At 47.2% G+C, this 18,434-nt stretch overlaps 1 protein-coding gene across 1 annotated transcript; it reads left to right on the forward strand.

The window, feature by feature from the left end:
- Positions 1–8,969: 8,969 nt before the first annotated feature.
- Positions 8,970–17,062, forward strand: LOC140420120 (uncharacterized). Its single transcript, XM_072504137.1, has 2 exons — positions 8,970–9,059; positions 11,506–17,062. The coding sequence occupies exon 2, from the start codon at positions 11,871–11,873 to the stop codon at positions 13,044–13,046; it is 1,176 nt and encodes a 391-aa protein (XP_072360238.1). The 5' UTR covers positions 8,970–9,059; positions 11,506–11,870; the 3' UTR covers positions 13,047–17,062.
- The last annotated feature ends 1,372 nt before the right edge of the window (positions 17,063–18,434 follow it).

Below are 18,434 nucleotides of genomic sequence, written 5' to 3' on the forward strand. Positions count from 1 at the left end.
TAGATTTACGGTGCGAGGGGCAAAGTTTAGAGGAGATTTGCGAGGGAAGTTTTTTACACAGAGGGTGGTGAGTGCCTGGAACTCGCTGCCGGAGGAGGTGGTGGAAGCAGGTACGATAGTGACGTTTAAGAGGCATCTTGACGAATACATGAATCGGATGGGAATAGATGGATACAGACCCTGGAAGCACAGAAGATTTTAGTTTAAACAGACATCATGATCCGAGCAGGCTTGGTGGGCCGAAGGGCCTGTTCCTGTGCTGTACTGTCCTTTGTTCTTTGTTGTTCTTTGTATGACGATAGACAATAGACAGGCAACCACTCACATTTTATTTACATAAAATATAGATTCCTTTCAGAAGCAAAAGTGAAGCTATCGTGGCTAACAAGAAAAGTTAAAGATGCCATTAGATCAATGGAGGAGACAATATAGTCGTGAGCCTGAGGAGTGGGAACTTGTTATAGAATTCAGCAAAGGAGGACCAAGAAACTGATCAAGAGAAAATAGAATATGAGAGCAAACCGGGGAGAACTGGAAAAGCTCCTATCGGAAAAGGAAAAGATTAACAAAGACCAATGTGGGTCTATTCCAGGCAGCGAAGGAGAGTTTAAAGTGGGGAATAAGGAAATGGCAGAGAAACTAAACAATGTGTGTCTGTCTTCACAGAGGAAGATACAGAAATTGTCCCAAAAACACGAGAGAACCAAGAGACTAGTGAACACGAGGAACTGAAAGAGATTAGTATTAGTGAAAAAGTAGCACTGGAGAAAATAATGTGGTTGAAAGTTAATAAATCCCCAAAAGCTTCTCTCCATCCCAGAGTGTTGAAAGAGGTGGCTGGAGAGATCGTGGATACATTGGTCATCATCTTTCAAAATTCTATAGATTCTGGAATGGTTCTTGCAGATTGGAAGGTGGTAAATGTAACACCAATATTTAAGGAGGGAGAGAGAAAACAGGGAACCACAGACCCTTTAGCCTGACATCAGTAGGAGGGAAAATGCTACAATCTATTATAAAGGAAGTGATAACATACAAATTAGGAGCAGGAGTAGGCCACTCGGCCCCGCGAGCCTGCTCCACCATTCAATACGTTCCCGGCTGATCTGATTGAAACCTCAACTCCACAGAGGCTCCTTAGAAAATAAATCTTTGTAGAGCGTAATAATATTCTTTATTATAATCATCTTTATTATTGTCACAAGTAGGCTTACATTAACACTGTAATGAAGTTACTGTGAAAATCCGCCAGTCACCTCACTCCGGCACCTGTTCAGGTAACGGAGGGAGAATTCAGAATGTCCAATTCACCTAACAAGCACGTCTTTTGGGACTTGTGGGAGGAAACCGGAGTACCCGAAGGAAACCACGCAGTTTTGGGGAGAACACGCAGACTCTGCACAGACAGTGACCCAAGCCGGGAATTGAACCCAGATCCCTGGAGCTGTGAAGCAACAGTGCTAACCACTGTGCCTCCATGCCACTGAGTCAGTTATGGGGAACAAGGAAATGGTAGAGGAGTTAAACAGATATTTTGCATCAGTCTTTATGGTGGAAGATACTTTGAATATCCCATTAATACTAAAGAATATGGAGGAAGCAATTAAATACCATCGTTGGAGAAGTTGTATTGGACAAACTAATGGGGATAAGATTAGTCCCCTGGATGGCTGCATCCTAGGATCCTAACAGAAATGGCTACAGAGATAGTGGATGCATTAATTGTAATTTTCCCAAAATCCTTGAATTCTGTAGAAGTACCAGAGGATTGGAAAACTGCCAATGTGACAGCCCCCCAATTCAAAATGGGAGGGAGGAAAATAACGAGGCACTCTAGGACGAATAGCCTAACATTTATTATTGAAAAAATGTTGGAATCAATTATTAGGAAGTAATAGCAACACATTCAGAAAATCTGCATCTAATCAAGCAGAGTCAGCATGGCTTTGTGAAAGAGAAACCGTGTCTGATTAATTTATCAGAGTGTTTCAAGGAAGTCTCAACCAGAGTGGATAGAGGGGGACCAGTAGATGTGTTGTATTTAAACTTCCAGAAGGCCGTTGACAAGGTATCTCACAAAACGTTAAGGCATGAGATAAGATCCCATGGTGTTAGCATGGATAGAGAATTGGCTAATAAGCAGGAAACAGCGAGTGGGGATAAGGGGTGCTTTTTCAGGTTGGTGACCTGTAACCAGTGGGGTTCCACAGGGATCAGTCCTGGGATCGCAACTGTGTAGAATTTATATTAATGATTTTGAGGAAGGAAGCGAATGTACTGTGCCCAAATTTGAAGACAAAAATAGTTGGAAAGGCAAGTTGCGAGGGGGATATTAACAGTTTGCAAAGAGATTGAGAGGTTGAGCAAGTGGACAAAAAGTTGCCACATGGAGCATAATGTGGGAAAATGTGAAGTTCATTTTGGAAAGGAGAACAAAAGAACAGTATTATTTAAATGGAGAAAAACTGCAGAAAGCTGCAACACAAAGGGACTTGGGGGAACTTCTGCACGAAACACAGAACTGCCTGCCTCTGAAGTTGGTGGTAGCAGTGATTTAAAAATATGTTTCTGGAACATACCTCTTCATTCACCTGAGGAAGGAGCAGCGCTCCGAAAGCTAGTGACATCGAAACAAACCTGTTGGACTTTAACCTGGTGTTGTAAGACTTCTTACTGTGCTCACCCCAGTCCAACGCCGGCATCTCCACATCTTAAAAATGAAAAACATTCAGAGTATCCAGTTTTTTCCAATTAAGGGGCAAATTAGCATGGCCAATTTACCTACACTGCACATCTTTTTGGGTGTGGGGGTGAGACACACACAACATGGGGGGGAATGTGCAAACTTCATGCGGTCAATGACCCGGGTTCTTGGCGCCGTGAAGCAGCAGTGCTAACCACTATGCCGCCCTGACGGTAGCAGAGATGATTAACAATTTCAAAAGGAAATTAGATATGTACATGAAGTAAATAAACTTTCAGGGGAAGAGGAATATCAAGGGGAAATGGTACTGATTGTATCGGTCTACTGAGTCGGAATGGACAAGTTACTGAATGGACCTGTTCTGTGCCGTAATGACTCTGGGCGGGATCCTCCGTTTCGCCGGCAGCGCACTCACACCCGCGGGTTACCCAATGGCATGGGGGTGCTCACAATGGGAAACCCCATTGGTCGTCTGCCCGGACAGAGCATCCCGCTGCCAGCGGGGGTGCACCACAGCAGAAAACGGGTGTAGCGGAACAGAGAATTCAGATTCTATGTCTGGAAATATATAACATAGCTACAGTACTATATTACAATACTAGAAATATTAATAAATATACTTTATTCCAGAATCCAGAAAGAATCTGTACCATAACAACACGAGACATATCTCTGTCCGACATTAATTTACTGCCCCTTAAATGTCAACTATCTCCTGGGGAAAGCAGCCCTTTAATTGTGAACATTGGGAAAGAAACCATCCTTTTAGCCAGACAAATAAATGTGTCAAGCTGAGGAAGCAAAGGATGTCAATGTCTTTAAGCGAGAGAGAGCGACCTGGGTCAACCTTTGCAGAGTCTGCACACTCCCTGGATTCGCTTCCTTTCCCTTCAGTTGCTGCAAGTGACCAATTGGAGGTGAGAATGAGAAAAGGAAAGAGGGAGAAAATAAAGTGTTTTACTCACAGATGTTTGATACAGGAGGAGATTTCAGTTTGTGTGAAGGTCAAGATTTCAGTCGGAAGTCAGAAGGCGGGTTCTTTCTGCACATGCGCGGTTTCCCTCTCCTTTGAACATGCGCAGTACCGGGCCACAGGCCCGCGCAGCCGATAGAGCGGTTTCCAGGGCGCGGCGGATTGTGGGAGCCCCGGGCGCCATTACTCATCCAGAGCCCAGTCTCCAAACGCCTGGTACTGGGATGGAACGGGGCCGAGCGGAATAACATGTGGGTAGTCCCCTCACCCCTTCCCAGAATCCCACCATCCATTTCCTCTTGTAAACCCCTCACCCAGTGTCGATCCCCTCCCCCCACCATTCACAACTCCCAGGTCCATTGAAACCTGTTTGACCAGGCTCCCATCACACTCCCGTTCACTAATCACCCTACATTTCCTCGTGTGGTAATCCCTGCCAGAGCCCCCTCCTCGCCACCCCCTCCTCAGTAACCCAGCCCCACGTGCTCAAAACCCACCTCCTTGAAGCCAAGAAACAATACAGAACCGCACCCATAAGGAACCCCCCCCCCATTCAAGAGTCAGGAACAAAACCCCAATCAAATAGAAAACCCTCAATAAGAGAATACAATCCCCGTCCCACCAACCAAGCACAAATCCCAACTCTCATCTCAGTCTCAGTCCTTCAGCCTTAACGAACGCCTCCGCCATCTCAAAATAAAAGTCCTTCGAGTTATGAGTGACTCTCAGCTTTGCTGGGTAGACCACTCAAAATCTCACTCTGCTGCCGTCCAATGTCCCCTTCACCCGTCCAAAGGCCACCCCCTTCTCGTCAACTACTCCGTCAGATCTTGGTATCTGCATCTACCAACACCTTCCCACTTCATATCCGCTAACTAATGGCATTCTGCTCTTTTACTGCTCTGGTGGGGAATGCCACCCGAGGCTGCACTTAGCATTATTCCTGCACTGAGGATCTCCTCAGTGCAGGATGATATTGGGATGCCATTTTTAAATGGTGTCCCGAGCTCTTGACCACCTGACTCGACTCCTGGAACCCCCAATGTCCCAACTCACCTATATGGGTTCCTCGGGCCTCCCCACACCACCGCACATGGGCAGTGCACCCCCAGGCTTGATCCCCAGTGCGAGCAAAATGCCAGCCTGACACCTTGGCACTGCCCGTGTGTACCCTGCCAACCTGACAGTGCTACCTGGGAACTCCAGGGTGCCAGGCTGGCATCTTGGTGGCACTGCCAGCGTGCCTACATGGCATTGCTAGGGTGCCTAGCTCAAAACCTTCTCCTTCACGTGGTAGCTGTGGAAGCAGACTATAACCGCCCTTGGTGACTCATTCACTCCTGACTTTAGCCTGAGTGACCAATGTGACCTGACCCACTCAGACCGGAGTGTGCTCCCCCCTCCCCCATCAACACAGCAAAAATCTTTGCAAAGTACTCGGTTGGCCTCAGGCCCTCCGCCCCTCAAGCAGGCCCACCATTCCCAAAAATTGCCTCCTTGACCAGTTCTGCAGGTCCCCTACCTTAGCTCTGAGCCTTTTGTTGACCTCCGTCACCCTCCACAGCTCCTCACCCATCGAGGTGAACTGGTCACTGTGTTGCGACACTGTCCCCTCCACCCTCTTCAACTTCTGTCCTTGCTCCCGCACTTCGACAGACGTCTTCATCTCTGCCGTCTTTACCAGGGCAATCGCCTCCTTCACCCACTCTAAAGTGAAGCTGTCATCCCCCTCCGAAGCACCTGTAAATGCTTGGCAAACAGCCTTTCCAACTCCACTGTAGCGATAAGACCCTGTTTGTGCTAAAATGACTGATTGCAGCCATGATGGGAAGCTTTTGGTCAATTTGAAATGAGGCCTGGTACCTTTTGACTGGTGACCTATTTAGAGTCTGCGATGCACTGATGGAAAAGATGGTGAAATGCCGAGCAGAACCTGAGTTGACACCTTTAACTACAATGTCTGAAGAATGGATCTATGGTTAGAAGAAAGATGTCATTCAACAGTTCGAAGTAGAGTAAATTTGACCTGTCTGGGACACTGGTCAGAAGGAGTATAAGAACCAAGCATCGATGATTCCGTTTCAGCGACGACCGAGGATTGGTCGGGACAAATGGGTGATGGCTCAGAGAATAGAACAGACCTCCAAGAGGAATGTGGCCAATTCAGTTCAAAGGGGTAATATCTACTTATGTCTGAAGCTCTGACATCACCTTGGTCAGAGTTTCCACGGTGAGGGGAGCGGCCCCACCCGACGACCCAGCCCTGGCCATCTTCCTTCCTGCAGGACTCACAGCAGCACTCGCTGGCGGACCTTCGCTCGCCCCCTTCTTTCCAGCACCTTTCCTCTGGGACTTCGACATTCGTCAGCCTCCTTATGCCTCCCCTCAACAACTCATCTAAAAACTGACCCAAAACTGGGCATAAACATCCAAAAATATGAGACTCTCGCAGGAGCCACCTAACGTGCGACATCCACCAACGTGTTGTCACCGGAAGTCCCCGGAATGAACAATATCAATATGATACCAGCATCTCCATATTAACGACAGGCCATTCATCTGCTCTGTCAATGGACAGAGCTTCTCTCAGTCAGGCAGCCTGCTGGCACTGGGGACAGGACATTGGAAAATGTTCCAGGAGTGGGATGGAATTCAGCCAATCCTCCAGCCTGTTGACACACCAGCGGGTTCAAACTGGGGAGCTGCTGTTTACATGTTCTCTGTGCAGATAGAGAGTCACTCACTTATCCCACTTCCTGACACACCAGTGACTTCATGTTTGACTGCAGGGGTTGGACTCTGCTGAGGGAAATATTCACTCTATCTGAGCCCCTCAGAATTATACACAACTCAATTCATTCTCCCCTCAGCCTCCTCTGTTCCAATGAGAACAACCCCAGCCTCTCCAATCTTTCCTCATAGTTAAAATTCTCCCTCCTGGGTAACATCATCATAAATCCCCTCTGCAGCCTCTCTCGTGTGATCACATCCTTCCTGTAATGTGGTGACCAGAACTGTCCACAGTGCTCCGGCTGTGGTCTAACTGGTGTTTGATCCACTTCCAGCACAATCTCCCTGTTCTTATATTCTCGGCCCTCTGCTTCCAAAGGAAACTCTCCCACCTGCCTTCCTTCTTTTAAATATAAATGTAGAGTAACCAATCATTTTTTTCCAATTATGGGGCAATTTATTGTGGCCAATCCATCTACCCTGCGCATCTTTGGGTTGTGGGGCAAAACCCACGCAAACAAGGGTGAATTTCTATTAATTTCATTTCATTTTCATTTCATTTCATGCGCAAACTCCACACGGACAGTGGCCCAGCGCTGGGATCAAACCTGGAACATCGGTGCCGTGAGGCAGCAATGCTAACCACTGTGCCATTGTGCTGCCCCCACCTGCCTTCCTAAGCATTGAAGAAAGAGAGAGGCAGCTGAAAGAGACAGGGAGAGAGAGGCAGCAGAGGGAGAGAGAGGTACCAAAGAGAAGAGAGGAGCACCAAAGACTGAGACAGGAGAGAGAGAACAGAGAGACAGAGGGCGAGAGGCGCAGCAGAGGGAGAGAGAGGCACCAGAGAGGAGTGCCAGAGACTGAGAGAGGCAGGAGAGAGAGGGGAGAGGAGAGAGAGAGAGTGGGAGAGACCCTAGTCAGTAACAAAAATAATTAATGAAATTGAGTTCAGACACATCTGCATGAACTGACACCACTTTATTCACAGATTAACAGAGTAATCACTGTACTTGAATCAATGTTATTCACTTTTGGAATTGAATGAATTAAGGGTCAGATTAACTATATCACAATAACCCAGTATCAGATTGTGTTAATTCCATGTATTAATCACGATGCGTAAGCGTCTCATCTGAGCTCTGCCATCTCATTGCTAGCAGGTGACGGGCGTAGACCTGATTAAGTGGATGAATGTAGTGTCCTTCCAGCAGTTCCATGGCTTTATCATAGTTCACCACCAAAACTTAGACACTCCAGTAGGACGACCAGGCTGCCTGATCGTCTGATTGCAGCACCATGAGGAAAATTAACAACGCAAGAACTTTCTCCGCAACCCTCGATAGCATGGTACCTGCAATACCTGGTCCTACCATGAAAAGGCGGCAGTAATACTGGCCATCACCCCGCTGACTTTTTTTTAACAGGGGGTGAATGTGGTAATACCAGGTATTGCAGTACCAGAGAGAGGAATAACCATTGGCTAGGCCGCGGGGTCTACCATTGGGCAATGTACATATACCCCACCTATCAGGGCGGGGCTAAGAACCGATGCCGACCCAGCAGCCTCCACTTCTGTAACATCGCTGCTGGGTACAGTTCTATCTGATTAAAGCTGAATCGATATGACTCCACGTGGACTCAAGCGTATTGATTGTGTATCACAGATAGGTTTGTTTAATACAGAACAGGGTTAAACCCAGTGTCCAATATTACAGGTCTCTGTGGCTGTTGGATGCCTGGTTTCACTGTACAGTTGACAAACCCACAGCTTCAGTTAACTTGTCTACCCAGGGTCTGTTTATAAACCCTCATCACAACATATTACCTGGTTAGCTATTGTATATATCATTATGGTCGGACAGCTCACACAAAGCTCAACCAGAAACTATGGTTCTTCTTTCTACTGATTCCAGCTCCTACAAGGGGTCACAGCATCTCCAGCCCTCAGCTCTGTTACTGGGCTGTCACTGACATGAGCAACAGTGAGACAGCAAGTTGCCTGAGGCTGAATGGTAAGTTGAAACTTGTGACTCAAAACCAACTGTGTAAGATCTCTGAAAAGATCAGGAATTTTAAAAGATAAATTCTAAACCCAGTGAACAAATTAATGAGTCATAAGACAAAAACTTCAAGTTTATGACTTTTCCTGCAACATACAAACTAGAAACAACAATGCCTAAACCTCCACATTGTGACATCACAAAGATGCTCGTCCTCTAGATCAGCCAATAGGAATTAACCCGCTCCGCGGCGGCGTCGCTGTATTTGCGTACACTCGCCCCGCGCGCGGATATGGAGCCCCGCCCCCGTCCATTTTTCCCCCTCCCCTCCGCATCCTCGAGACAAGGTCTCCAGCCAACCGGCTGACAGTTCCGGCGATCGATGATTCCCTCTCTCCCAACCCGGGACTGCGCATGTCTCAGGGAGAGGGGACACTGCGCATGTGCAGAGGGAGCTCACCTCCGCTGCCTCTGCTGAGTTGTGACCAATGGGAAGATTGGAGGACCGGAAGGACTCTGCTCCTCCGCCAATCAGACCTCCCCTATTGTCTCAATTCGGAAGCTGGAAATGGAGGTTTCTGCCGAGCAAAGCTGTTGTTCCTCCAACCCTGAATGAGCTTGAGCTGCACACACACTCCTGTCTCCAACATCTGTGAGTAGAACACTTTCTTTTCTCCCACTTTCCATTTCTTTTCTCATTCTCACCTTCAATTGGTCACTTGTAGCAACTGAAGGGAAAGGAAGTGAATCCAGGGAGGGTGCAGACTCTGCAAAGGTTGGCCCAGGCAAAGGTTGGTCCAGATATTGACATCCTTTGCTCCCTCAGCTTGACACATTTATTTGTCTGGCTAAAAGGATCGTCTCTTTCCTAATGTTCACAATTAAAGGGCTTCTTTCTCCAGGATATGGCTGACGTTTAAGGGGACAGTAAACAGGACATAATTCAACCCAGCCAATTCCTTCCCTATCAGTCTATTTCCATCATCAGCAGAAGTGGTGGAAGGAGTCATCAACAGTGCAATCAAACAGCACTTTACTCAGCAATAACCTGCTCACGGTTGCTCAGTTTGGGTTCCGCCAGGGTCACTCAGCCCCTGACCTCATTACGGCCTTGGTTCAAACATAGATGAAAGGGCTGAATGCCAGAGGTGAGGTGAGAGTGACTGCCCTTGGCATCAAGGCAGCATTTGACCGAGTATGACATCAAGGAGACCCAGCTAAACTGTAGTCAATGGGAATCGGGGGAGAACTCTCCGCTGGTTGGAGTCATACCTGGCACAAAGGAACTTGGTTGTGGTGGTCGGCGGTCAATCATCTCAGCTCCAGGAGTTCCTCAGGGCACATTCCCAGACCCACCCATAGTTAGCTGCTTCATCAGTGACCTCCCTTCCATCATAAGGTGAGAAGTGGGGATGCACAATGTTCAGCACTTTTCGCGACGACTCAGATAATGAAGCAGTCCATGTCCAAATGCAGCAAGACCTGGACTGTATCCAGAAGTGGGCTGATAAGTGGCAAGTTACATTTGTGCTACACAAGTGCCAGGCAATGACCATCTCCTACAAAGGAGAATCTAACCACCGCCCCTTGACATTCAGTGGCATTACCATCGCTGAATCCTCCACAACCAAGATCCTGAGGGTTACCATTGATCAGAAACTGAACTGGACCAGCCATATTAATACAGTGGCCACCAGGGCAGGTCAAAGACTACAGCGAGTAACGCACCTCCTGACTCCCAAAGCCTGTCCCCCATATACAAGATACAAGTCAGGCGTATAATAGAATAATCACCACTTGCCTGGTTGAGTGCAGCTCCAACAACGCTCAAGATGCAGCTCTACACCATCCAGAACAAAGCAGCCTGCTTGACTACTCCCCATTCCACAAATATTCACACCCTCCGTCACCGGCGAACTGTGGCAGCCGTGCATACCATCTATACTGTGCACTGCAGTAACTCCCCAAGGTTCCTCAGGCAGCACCTTCCAAACCCACGACCACTACTATCTAGAAGGACAAAAGCAGCAGATACCTGGGAACCCCACCACCTGGAGGTTCACCTCCAAGTCACTCACCAGCCGGACTTGGAAATATATCATCCTTCCTTCATTGTTGCTGGGACGACATCCTGGAACCCCTTCCCTGACAGCACAGGAGATGTACCTACAACTCAAGGTCTGCAGCGGTTCAAGAAGGCAACTCATCACCACCTTGTGAAGGGCAACTAGGGATGGGCAATAAATGCTGGCCGAAACATCGATGTCCACACCCTGTAAATTAATTTTTTTAAATGTTATATTGGACAGAGATATATCTAGTGTTATATGGAATGTATCAGATATGTTATTGATGGTTCTGTAATAAAATACATGTATTATTATTTCTAGTTTTGTAAATAGTACTGTACCCACATTATATATTTCCAGTTATAGTCATTGCAGCACTGACAGAATCCATTTGGTAACTCAAGTCAATGCTGACTCTCTGTACAGCAATCCAGTCAGTCCCATTGCCCCTCGGTATCCCTGTTCGCCTGAAAGCTTATTTTCTTCATATTTTATTTTGAATTATGGATCATCTCGACTTCCACAACCCTTGTGGGCAATGGGTTCCTCTTCATGACCACTCCATGGCTAAATAACATTCTTCCTTCGAATCACCCCATCTCTAATCAGTAAATATACTTATATGGAGCGTCTCTACTCTTGTACAGGTTGTAGTGAGTTTAGATTTGTTGATCAGCATCAATCAGCACCTTCATAAGAATTGGGAGGGGAAGGAAGTGAATCCAGTCTGTATATTACACACATTTATCGTCCAGTAACAGAGACATATATCTGCCTGGCAGCCTCTGTGTCCAGGACAGGAAGCAGTGAGCTTGGATATATCAATCAGCCTGAATCAGTGCCTTCAGGAGAATTGGGAGGGTGAATATTAGATACAGCAGAGTGAGACTGGAGGGAGAGTGTGTGGAATGGAGACTTAGAGCGTTTGAGGGAAAGAGAGAGAGCTAAAATTATTCGACAGAAACTAGAATTGTCTGTTCTGAATTTCTATCCTGTACTGACGATGATTTTTGTAATATCTTTTTGCAGGAAGTTACAACGAGAGGTGTTTGAGGTCGATATCTCAAACTAAATATCACGTCAAGAACTGACTGAGTCAGTCAATTCTTGGGCACCGAAGATCATCGGCCTTTGAATCTAGAAGGAGAAATGTTTGTCTATTCTGTCTGCTTCAAGAGATTTTCAACATCGGAGTGTCTGGGAAAGCACTGAGACACACACACACCCGTGTGAGACTGTTACAGAGCACTGACTGTGGAAACAGCTTTAACCAGTTACATGGTCTGAAAAAATACTACACCATTCATATCAGGGAGAGACTGTACATGTGTTCTGTGTGTGGACGAGGCTTCAACTGATCGTCCAACGTGGTGAGACGCAAGATCACCCAAACCATGGAGAAACCATGGAAATGTGAGGATTGTGGGAAGGGATTCAAAGGCCCGTACGGGCTGGAATGGCATCAACACAGTCACACTGGAGAGAAGCCGTTCACCTGCTCTGTATGTGGGAAGGGATTCAGAGCCCCACATGAGCTGGAAAGGCATCAACGCAGTCACACTGGAGAGAAGCCTTTCACCTGCTCTCAGTGTGAAAAGGGATTCACTGACATTGGCAACCTGCGGAGACACGAACGAGTTCACACCGGGGAGAGGCCATTCACCTGCTCTGACTGTGGGAAGGAATTCACTCGGTTATCCCATCTGCAGAGACACCATCAAGTCCACACCGGGGCGAGGCCATTCACCTGCACTGTGTGTGGGAAGGAATTCACTCATTTACCCAACCTGCAGACACACCAGCGAGTTCATACTAGAGAGAGGCCATTCACCTGCACAGTGTGTGAAAAGGGATTCACTCAGTTAGTCCACCTGCAGTCACACCAGCGGGTTCACACCGGGGAGAGGCCATTCACCTGCACTGTGTGTGGAAAGGGTTTCAGTCAGTTACCCAACCTGCTGAGCCACAATGTCACTCACACCAATGAGAGACCCTTTAAATGCTCTGACTGTGGGCGGGGTTTCAAAAGCTCTCAGGTTCTGATGATCCACCAGCGCATTCACACTGAGGAGAGACCGTTCAGCTGCTCTCACTGCACAAAGAGCTTTAGAACCTCATCCAACCTGATGAAACACGAGCGAGGCCACACTGGGGAGAGCCCGTTCACCTCTCCGACTGGGAAAAGATTCACTCGGTCATCCCACTTGTTGAACCACAATGTCACTCACACCAATGAGAGACCCTTTAAATGCTCCGACTGTGGGAGTAGGTTTAAAAGCTCTCAGGTACTGATGGAACACCAGCGCATTCACACTGAGGAGAGACCGCTCAGCTGCTCTCACTGCACAAAGAGGTTTCAAACATTATCCACATTGCGGAGACACCAGCGAGTTCACACTGGGGAGAGTCGATTCACCTGCTCTGATTGTGGGAAGAGATTTAGTGATTCATCTGCCCTGTTGACACACCAGCGAGTCCACACTGGAAAGAAGCCATTCACCTGCTCTCACTGCGGGAAGGGATTCACTCAGTCATCCAACATGTTGAGACACCAAAGGGTTCACAAGTGATGTTAGGTTGGATTCTGCTGTTATTCCTGCTGTTAATCACATCCAGGACTGAACCTGGAGTGGGTGGAGGGATTTGCCTCCTCGCCGACCCCTCCTGGTGCTTGGATGTGGCGACCCTGGCGAACGACTGCTCCCCGGACCTGAAATACCCGACTGTGAAGTGCCGCCCATACTACCTTCCACAGAGTTCACTTCTGCCATCATCACGGCGGTCTACATCCCACCCCAGCTGGAAGTGAAGAAGGCGCTTGATGAATTGTAACCGCTATAAATAACAATGAAACCGAATACCCGGAGGCCTTGTTCATCGTGGCCGGGGACTTTACCCAGGCCAACCTCGAGTGTACTGCCAAAATTCTACCAACACATCTCCTATCCCGACAGGGGTCCCAACATCCTTGACCACTGCTACACAAATATCAAGGGCGCCTGATGATCCATCCCCTGACTGCACTTCGGAAAATCGGACCACAAGACGGTGCTCCTTCTCCCGGCTGACGAGCAGAAACTTATGCAAGAGAATCCGGTTAAGAAAGTCGAGGCAAAGGAAGAGCTCCTACACGACTGCTTGAAGTCAATGGACTGGTCCATATTTAAGAACTCAGCAGCTAACCTGAACGAGTATGCCAGCACCATCACAGACTTCATCAGCAAGTGTGTAGAAGATTGTGTGTCAAAGAAGGTAGTACGTACATTACCCAACCAGAAACCATGGGTTAATCGGGAGATTCACTCCCGACTGAAGGCCACGCCTGAGGCGCTCAAGGCAGGCAACCCTGACCTATAGAAGAAATTTAGGTACGACCTCCGCAAAGCCAACAGGGACTCCCAAGTGACAATACCAAACTAAGCGATGATGTGGACTCTCGTCGGTTGTGGCAAGGCCTAAACAATATAATGGGCTACAAAATAAAGCTGAGTAGAATCTTCAGCAACAGCGCACCCCTTCCCGACAAACTCAATGCATGCTATGCTTGTTTCGAGCAGGAAACCAACAAACCGTTGTCAACTGCCCCAGCAGCCTTGGACACGCCCATGCCCACGGTCACAGCCTCCAAAATCAGATCGGCCTTCTTGAAAGTGAACTCTCGGAAAGCACCCGGTCCTGACGGGATCCCTGGTCGTGCACCCAGATCCTGCGCTGACCAAGTGGCAGGTGTATTCGCGGACATCCTCATCCTGTCCCTACTCCGTTCTGAGGTTCCCACCTGCTTCAAGAAGACCATTATCATACTGGTGTCAAAGAAGAACCAGGCAACCTGCCTCAATGAATACCGTCTGGTGGCCTTGACATCGATCATTATGAATTGCTTCGAGATGTTGGACACATCAATTCCATACTCCCAGCATTCCTTGATACACTGCAATTCGCATACCGCCACAACCGGTCCACAGCAGACACCTCTCACTGGCCCTATACTTGCCCCTGGAGCATCTCGACAACAAGGACTCTTACATCAGACTCTTATTCATTGACTACAGTTTTGCCTTCAACACCATAATCCCAGCCAAACTCATGTCCAAAATTTAGGACTTGGCTCCTCCCTCTGCAACTGGATCCTCGACTTCCTGGTACATGGACCACAATCAGTAAGGATAAACAACACCCTCCTCCATGATAGTCCTCAATACCGGGGCCCCACAAGGCTACGTACTTAGCCCCCTACTATACTCGTTATACACACGATTGGGTGGCAAAATCTGCTCCCGCTTCATCTACGAGTTTGCTGATGGCACAACCGTAATGGGTCGGATATCAAACAACGATGAGTCAGAGTCCAGGAGGGAGATAGAGAACCTAGTGGCATGGTGTAATAACAACAATCTCTCCCTCAATGTCAGCAAAACTAAGGAGCTGGTCATTATCAGGAAGCAAAGTATCATACACACCCCTGTCTGCATCAAAGGTGCGGAGGTGGAGCTGGTTGACAGCTTCAAATTCCGAGGTGTGCACATCACCAACATTATGTCCTGACCCACCCACATCGACGCTACGACTAAGAAACCTGTACTTCGTCATGAAACTAAGGAAATTCAGCATGTCCAATGCCTCATGTGTGGCACGGTAGCATAAGTGGTTAGCATTGTTGCTTCACAGCTCCAGGGTCCCAGGTTCGATTCCCGCCTTGGTTCACTGTCTGTGCGGTGTCAGCACGTTTCCCCTGTGTCTGCTTGGGTTTCCTCCGGGTGCTCTGGTTTCCTCCCACAAGTCCTGAAAGACGTGATTGGACATTTGGATTCTCCCTCAGTGTACCCGAACAGGCGCCAGAGTGTGGTGACTAGGAGATTTTCACAGTAACTTCATTGCAGTGTTAATGTAAGCCTACTTGTGACAACAATAAAGATCATTATTTTTGTGAGGGCTACAAAGAATCCAGCACGAATTATAGAATAGAAAGAAATAACATTTATTTACAATTTTTTATATATATATATATATATATATATATATATGCAGCAATACTCTCTTGTTGCTCACTCCTCTCCAGCTGGTTTCAGACTGGCCAGAGGGACTCTGCTAATGATTTCTCCGCCCCCCCCCTCCTCATTGGGGAAGCTCATACTCCTAAGGATTGTGGGATTGCTATTAGTCCCCAGCCAGTGGTAAGCAGGCAGGTTATAACAATTATCATTGACTTTTACCAATCTTTACAGATGCGCCACAGAAAACATCTTATCTGGCTGCATCACAGCTTAGTATGGCAACAGCTCAGCCCAAGACTGTAAGAAACGACAGAGAGTTGTGAACACAGCCCAGTCCATCACATAAACCTGCGTCCCATCCATTGACTCTGTCTACACCTCCCGCTGCCTTAGGAAAGCGGGCAGCAAAATCAAAGACCCCTCCCACCAAGTTTATTCTCTCTTCCAATCTCTTCCATCGGGCAGGAGATACAAAAATCTGAGAACACGCACGAACAAATTCAACAACAGATTTTTTCCCCCGCTGTTACCAGACTCCTGAATGACCCTCTTATGGACTGAACTGATCTCTCCACACATCTTCATCGACTGAGTAGCACTACACTCCGGATGCTTCACCCAATGTCTATGTATTTATATTGTGTATTTATCATATATCCTATGTTTTTTCATGTACAGAATGATCTGTCTGTATTGCACGCAGAACAATACGTTTCACTGTACCTTGGTGCATGTGGCAATAAATTTAATCAAATCAAACTTTGTTCATTCTGACACTTGGTGAAGTGGGAGGGTCGGAGGGTTTCTTTCTGCTGGACTGGCTGGTCCCACGACTTTGCTTCCAGTGGGCTGATGCTCTTTGAGCCTGGGAGAGCACATTTCCACTAAAATGATCCATGAAAGCTGAAGTACATTTACTTTATCCTGGATAGTAAATAGTGTTTTTCCCCCACGACAGGTGGATCTAAAAGTAACCAGATGGGTTTTTATAACTATCGACAATGCTTTCATGGTCATCGATGACTTTTAGGGCAGCGCAGTGGTTAACATTTTTGCCTCATGGCGCCGAGGTTCCAGGTTCGATCCCGGATCTGAGTCACCGTCCGTGTGGAGATTGCACGTTCTCCCCGTGTTTGCATGGGTTTCGCCCCCACAACCCAAAGATGTGCAGGCTGGGTGGATTGGCCACGCTAAATTGCCCCTTAATTGGTAAAAATGAATTATGTACTTTCAATTTTTTTTTTTTTAAATCGTGACTTTTAATTCCAGATTTTTTATTAACTTAAATGTCATCATCTGCCGAACCTGGATCCCTATTGCATTACCCTGGGTCTCTGGATTACTAATCTAGCTGTTGTTTTCCGAGATGTGTTTTGTGAGAGATGAAGTCACTATAGCCAATAAGTGTGAGCTGTTTTCGAGTTGTTTCCTTTAGATCCTGTACTTTGTCACTAACTTGCCGACAAAACAGCCTAGCCAGCTGTAACTGTACTGTGTATAAATTATGTTATTGTAACTACTCCTTGAGATGCTTCAGTTCGCTGAAGCATTTCCCTGCATGTTTGTAATAAAGATTCCCAAACTTTCACCAACTCTGGACTCCACAACAACCTGGTGTTAGGAACAAGATCCACTGACGGCTCTGATTAAAGGAAAATCTCCGTGGACAGTATTGTTTGCTTTATACCACCTGTGTTTAATTCAGTCTCACTGACCACTGGAACTGCCAAAGAACCTCAGCGATCTGTTTCTGGTCTGTTTCTTTGATCTCTATTCGATGTAATTTCAATAACTGGAACATTTCACACAGGGAATTGTCAGTTTTATACCAAGGATATGTTTGGGGGCAATGCTGAAGTCCCCGTGACCGAGAGGGTTTGTTGCTGCCGACAAATGAGGAGATAAAGCCGTACGGGAGGCTAAACAGAAAGAGTTAGGCAGTTGGAGAGAGTTTGGCTTTTGTTCAGAGGTCCCAGATAGGGGTCAGCCAGCATCATGACATCGATGGATCTGCACAGAAAAGGTCCAACCGGATGCAACTTATCAGGCCCAAGGTGAGGTTAGTGGCTGAGGGATTTGAAAAACCCTTCGGAGACAAGAAGTCAGAGTGGACTCGCCCACAGCAGGAAAGGTCATTTTGAAATTTCTTTGGTCCTTTTCACGACATTTTCTTGGGAATGTGAGTCAAGAAACATAAAAGCTGCAGTTGTGCTGGGGAATCCCTTCCCAAGGGCAGTGTTTCTGCAACGTCCTAAAAATGTGCCAGATGTAGATGGAAGACTTTGGAAGTTAAATAAGTGTGTCTATGTTTTGAACGATGTTTCAGAGTGTATCGTACTTCTCAGATCAGTTTTGTTCAAGTCGGGTTGTCTCCACTTGAAGGCAGAAGCTGCCGTGCTTTATTGGTACCATGGCAGGAAACTCTCGGGCATCTTTATGGCACATGTTGATGACTGCCTATGTGGTGGTACTAGTGAGTTCCAAAACAATGTTAGTGACAGGATCAGAACAACATTTAAGGTTTGGAGTCGGGCTTCTGAGATCTTTAAATACATTGGATTGGGAATCAGGCAGTGTGGGTCTGATTGACTAGGGGAAACCAGTCCTTTAACTGTGAACATTAGGAAAGAGACTATCCTTTTAGTCAGACAAATAAATGTGTCAAGCTGAGGGAGCAAAATATGTCAATGTCTTTAAGAAAGAGAGAGGGAGAGACCTGGGCCAAGCTTTCCAGAGTCGGCACCCTCCCTGGATTCACTTCCTTTCCCTTCAGTTGCTGCAAGTGACCAATTGAAGGTGAGAATGAGAAAAGAAATGGAAAGGGGGAGAAAAGAAAGTGTTGTACTCCCAGATGTTGGAGACAGGAGGGAGCTTCAGTTTGTGTGAAGCTCAATCTCCATTCACACAAAACCTGCCGTCTGACTGGCTGGAAGCCAAGAGTCCTTCCGGTCCCCCAAATGTTTC

This window comes from Scyliorhinus torazame, chromosome 5 (assembly GCF_047496885.1).
Source record: "Scyliorhinus torazame isolate Kashiwa2021f chromosome 5, sScyTor2.1, whole genome shotgun sequence".
Classification (NCBI taxonomy): domain Eukaryota; kingdom Metazoa; phylum Chordata; class Chondrichthyes; order Carcharhiniformes; family Scyliorhinidae; genus Scyliorhinus; species Scyliorhinus torazame.

Coding starts and splice junctions, on each gene's coding strand:
- LOC140420120 (XM_072504137.1), top strand. CDS start 11,871: ATGGAGAAACCATGGAAATGTGAGGATTGTGGGAAGGGATTCAAAGGC.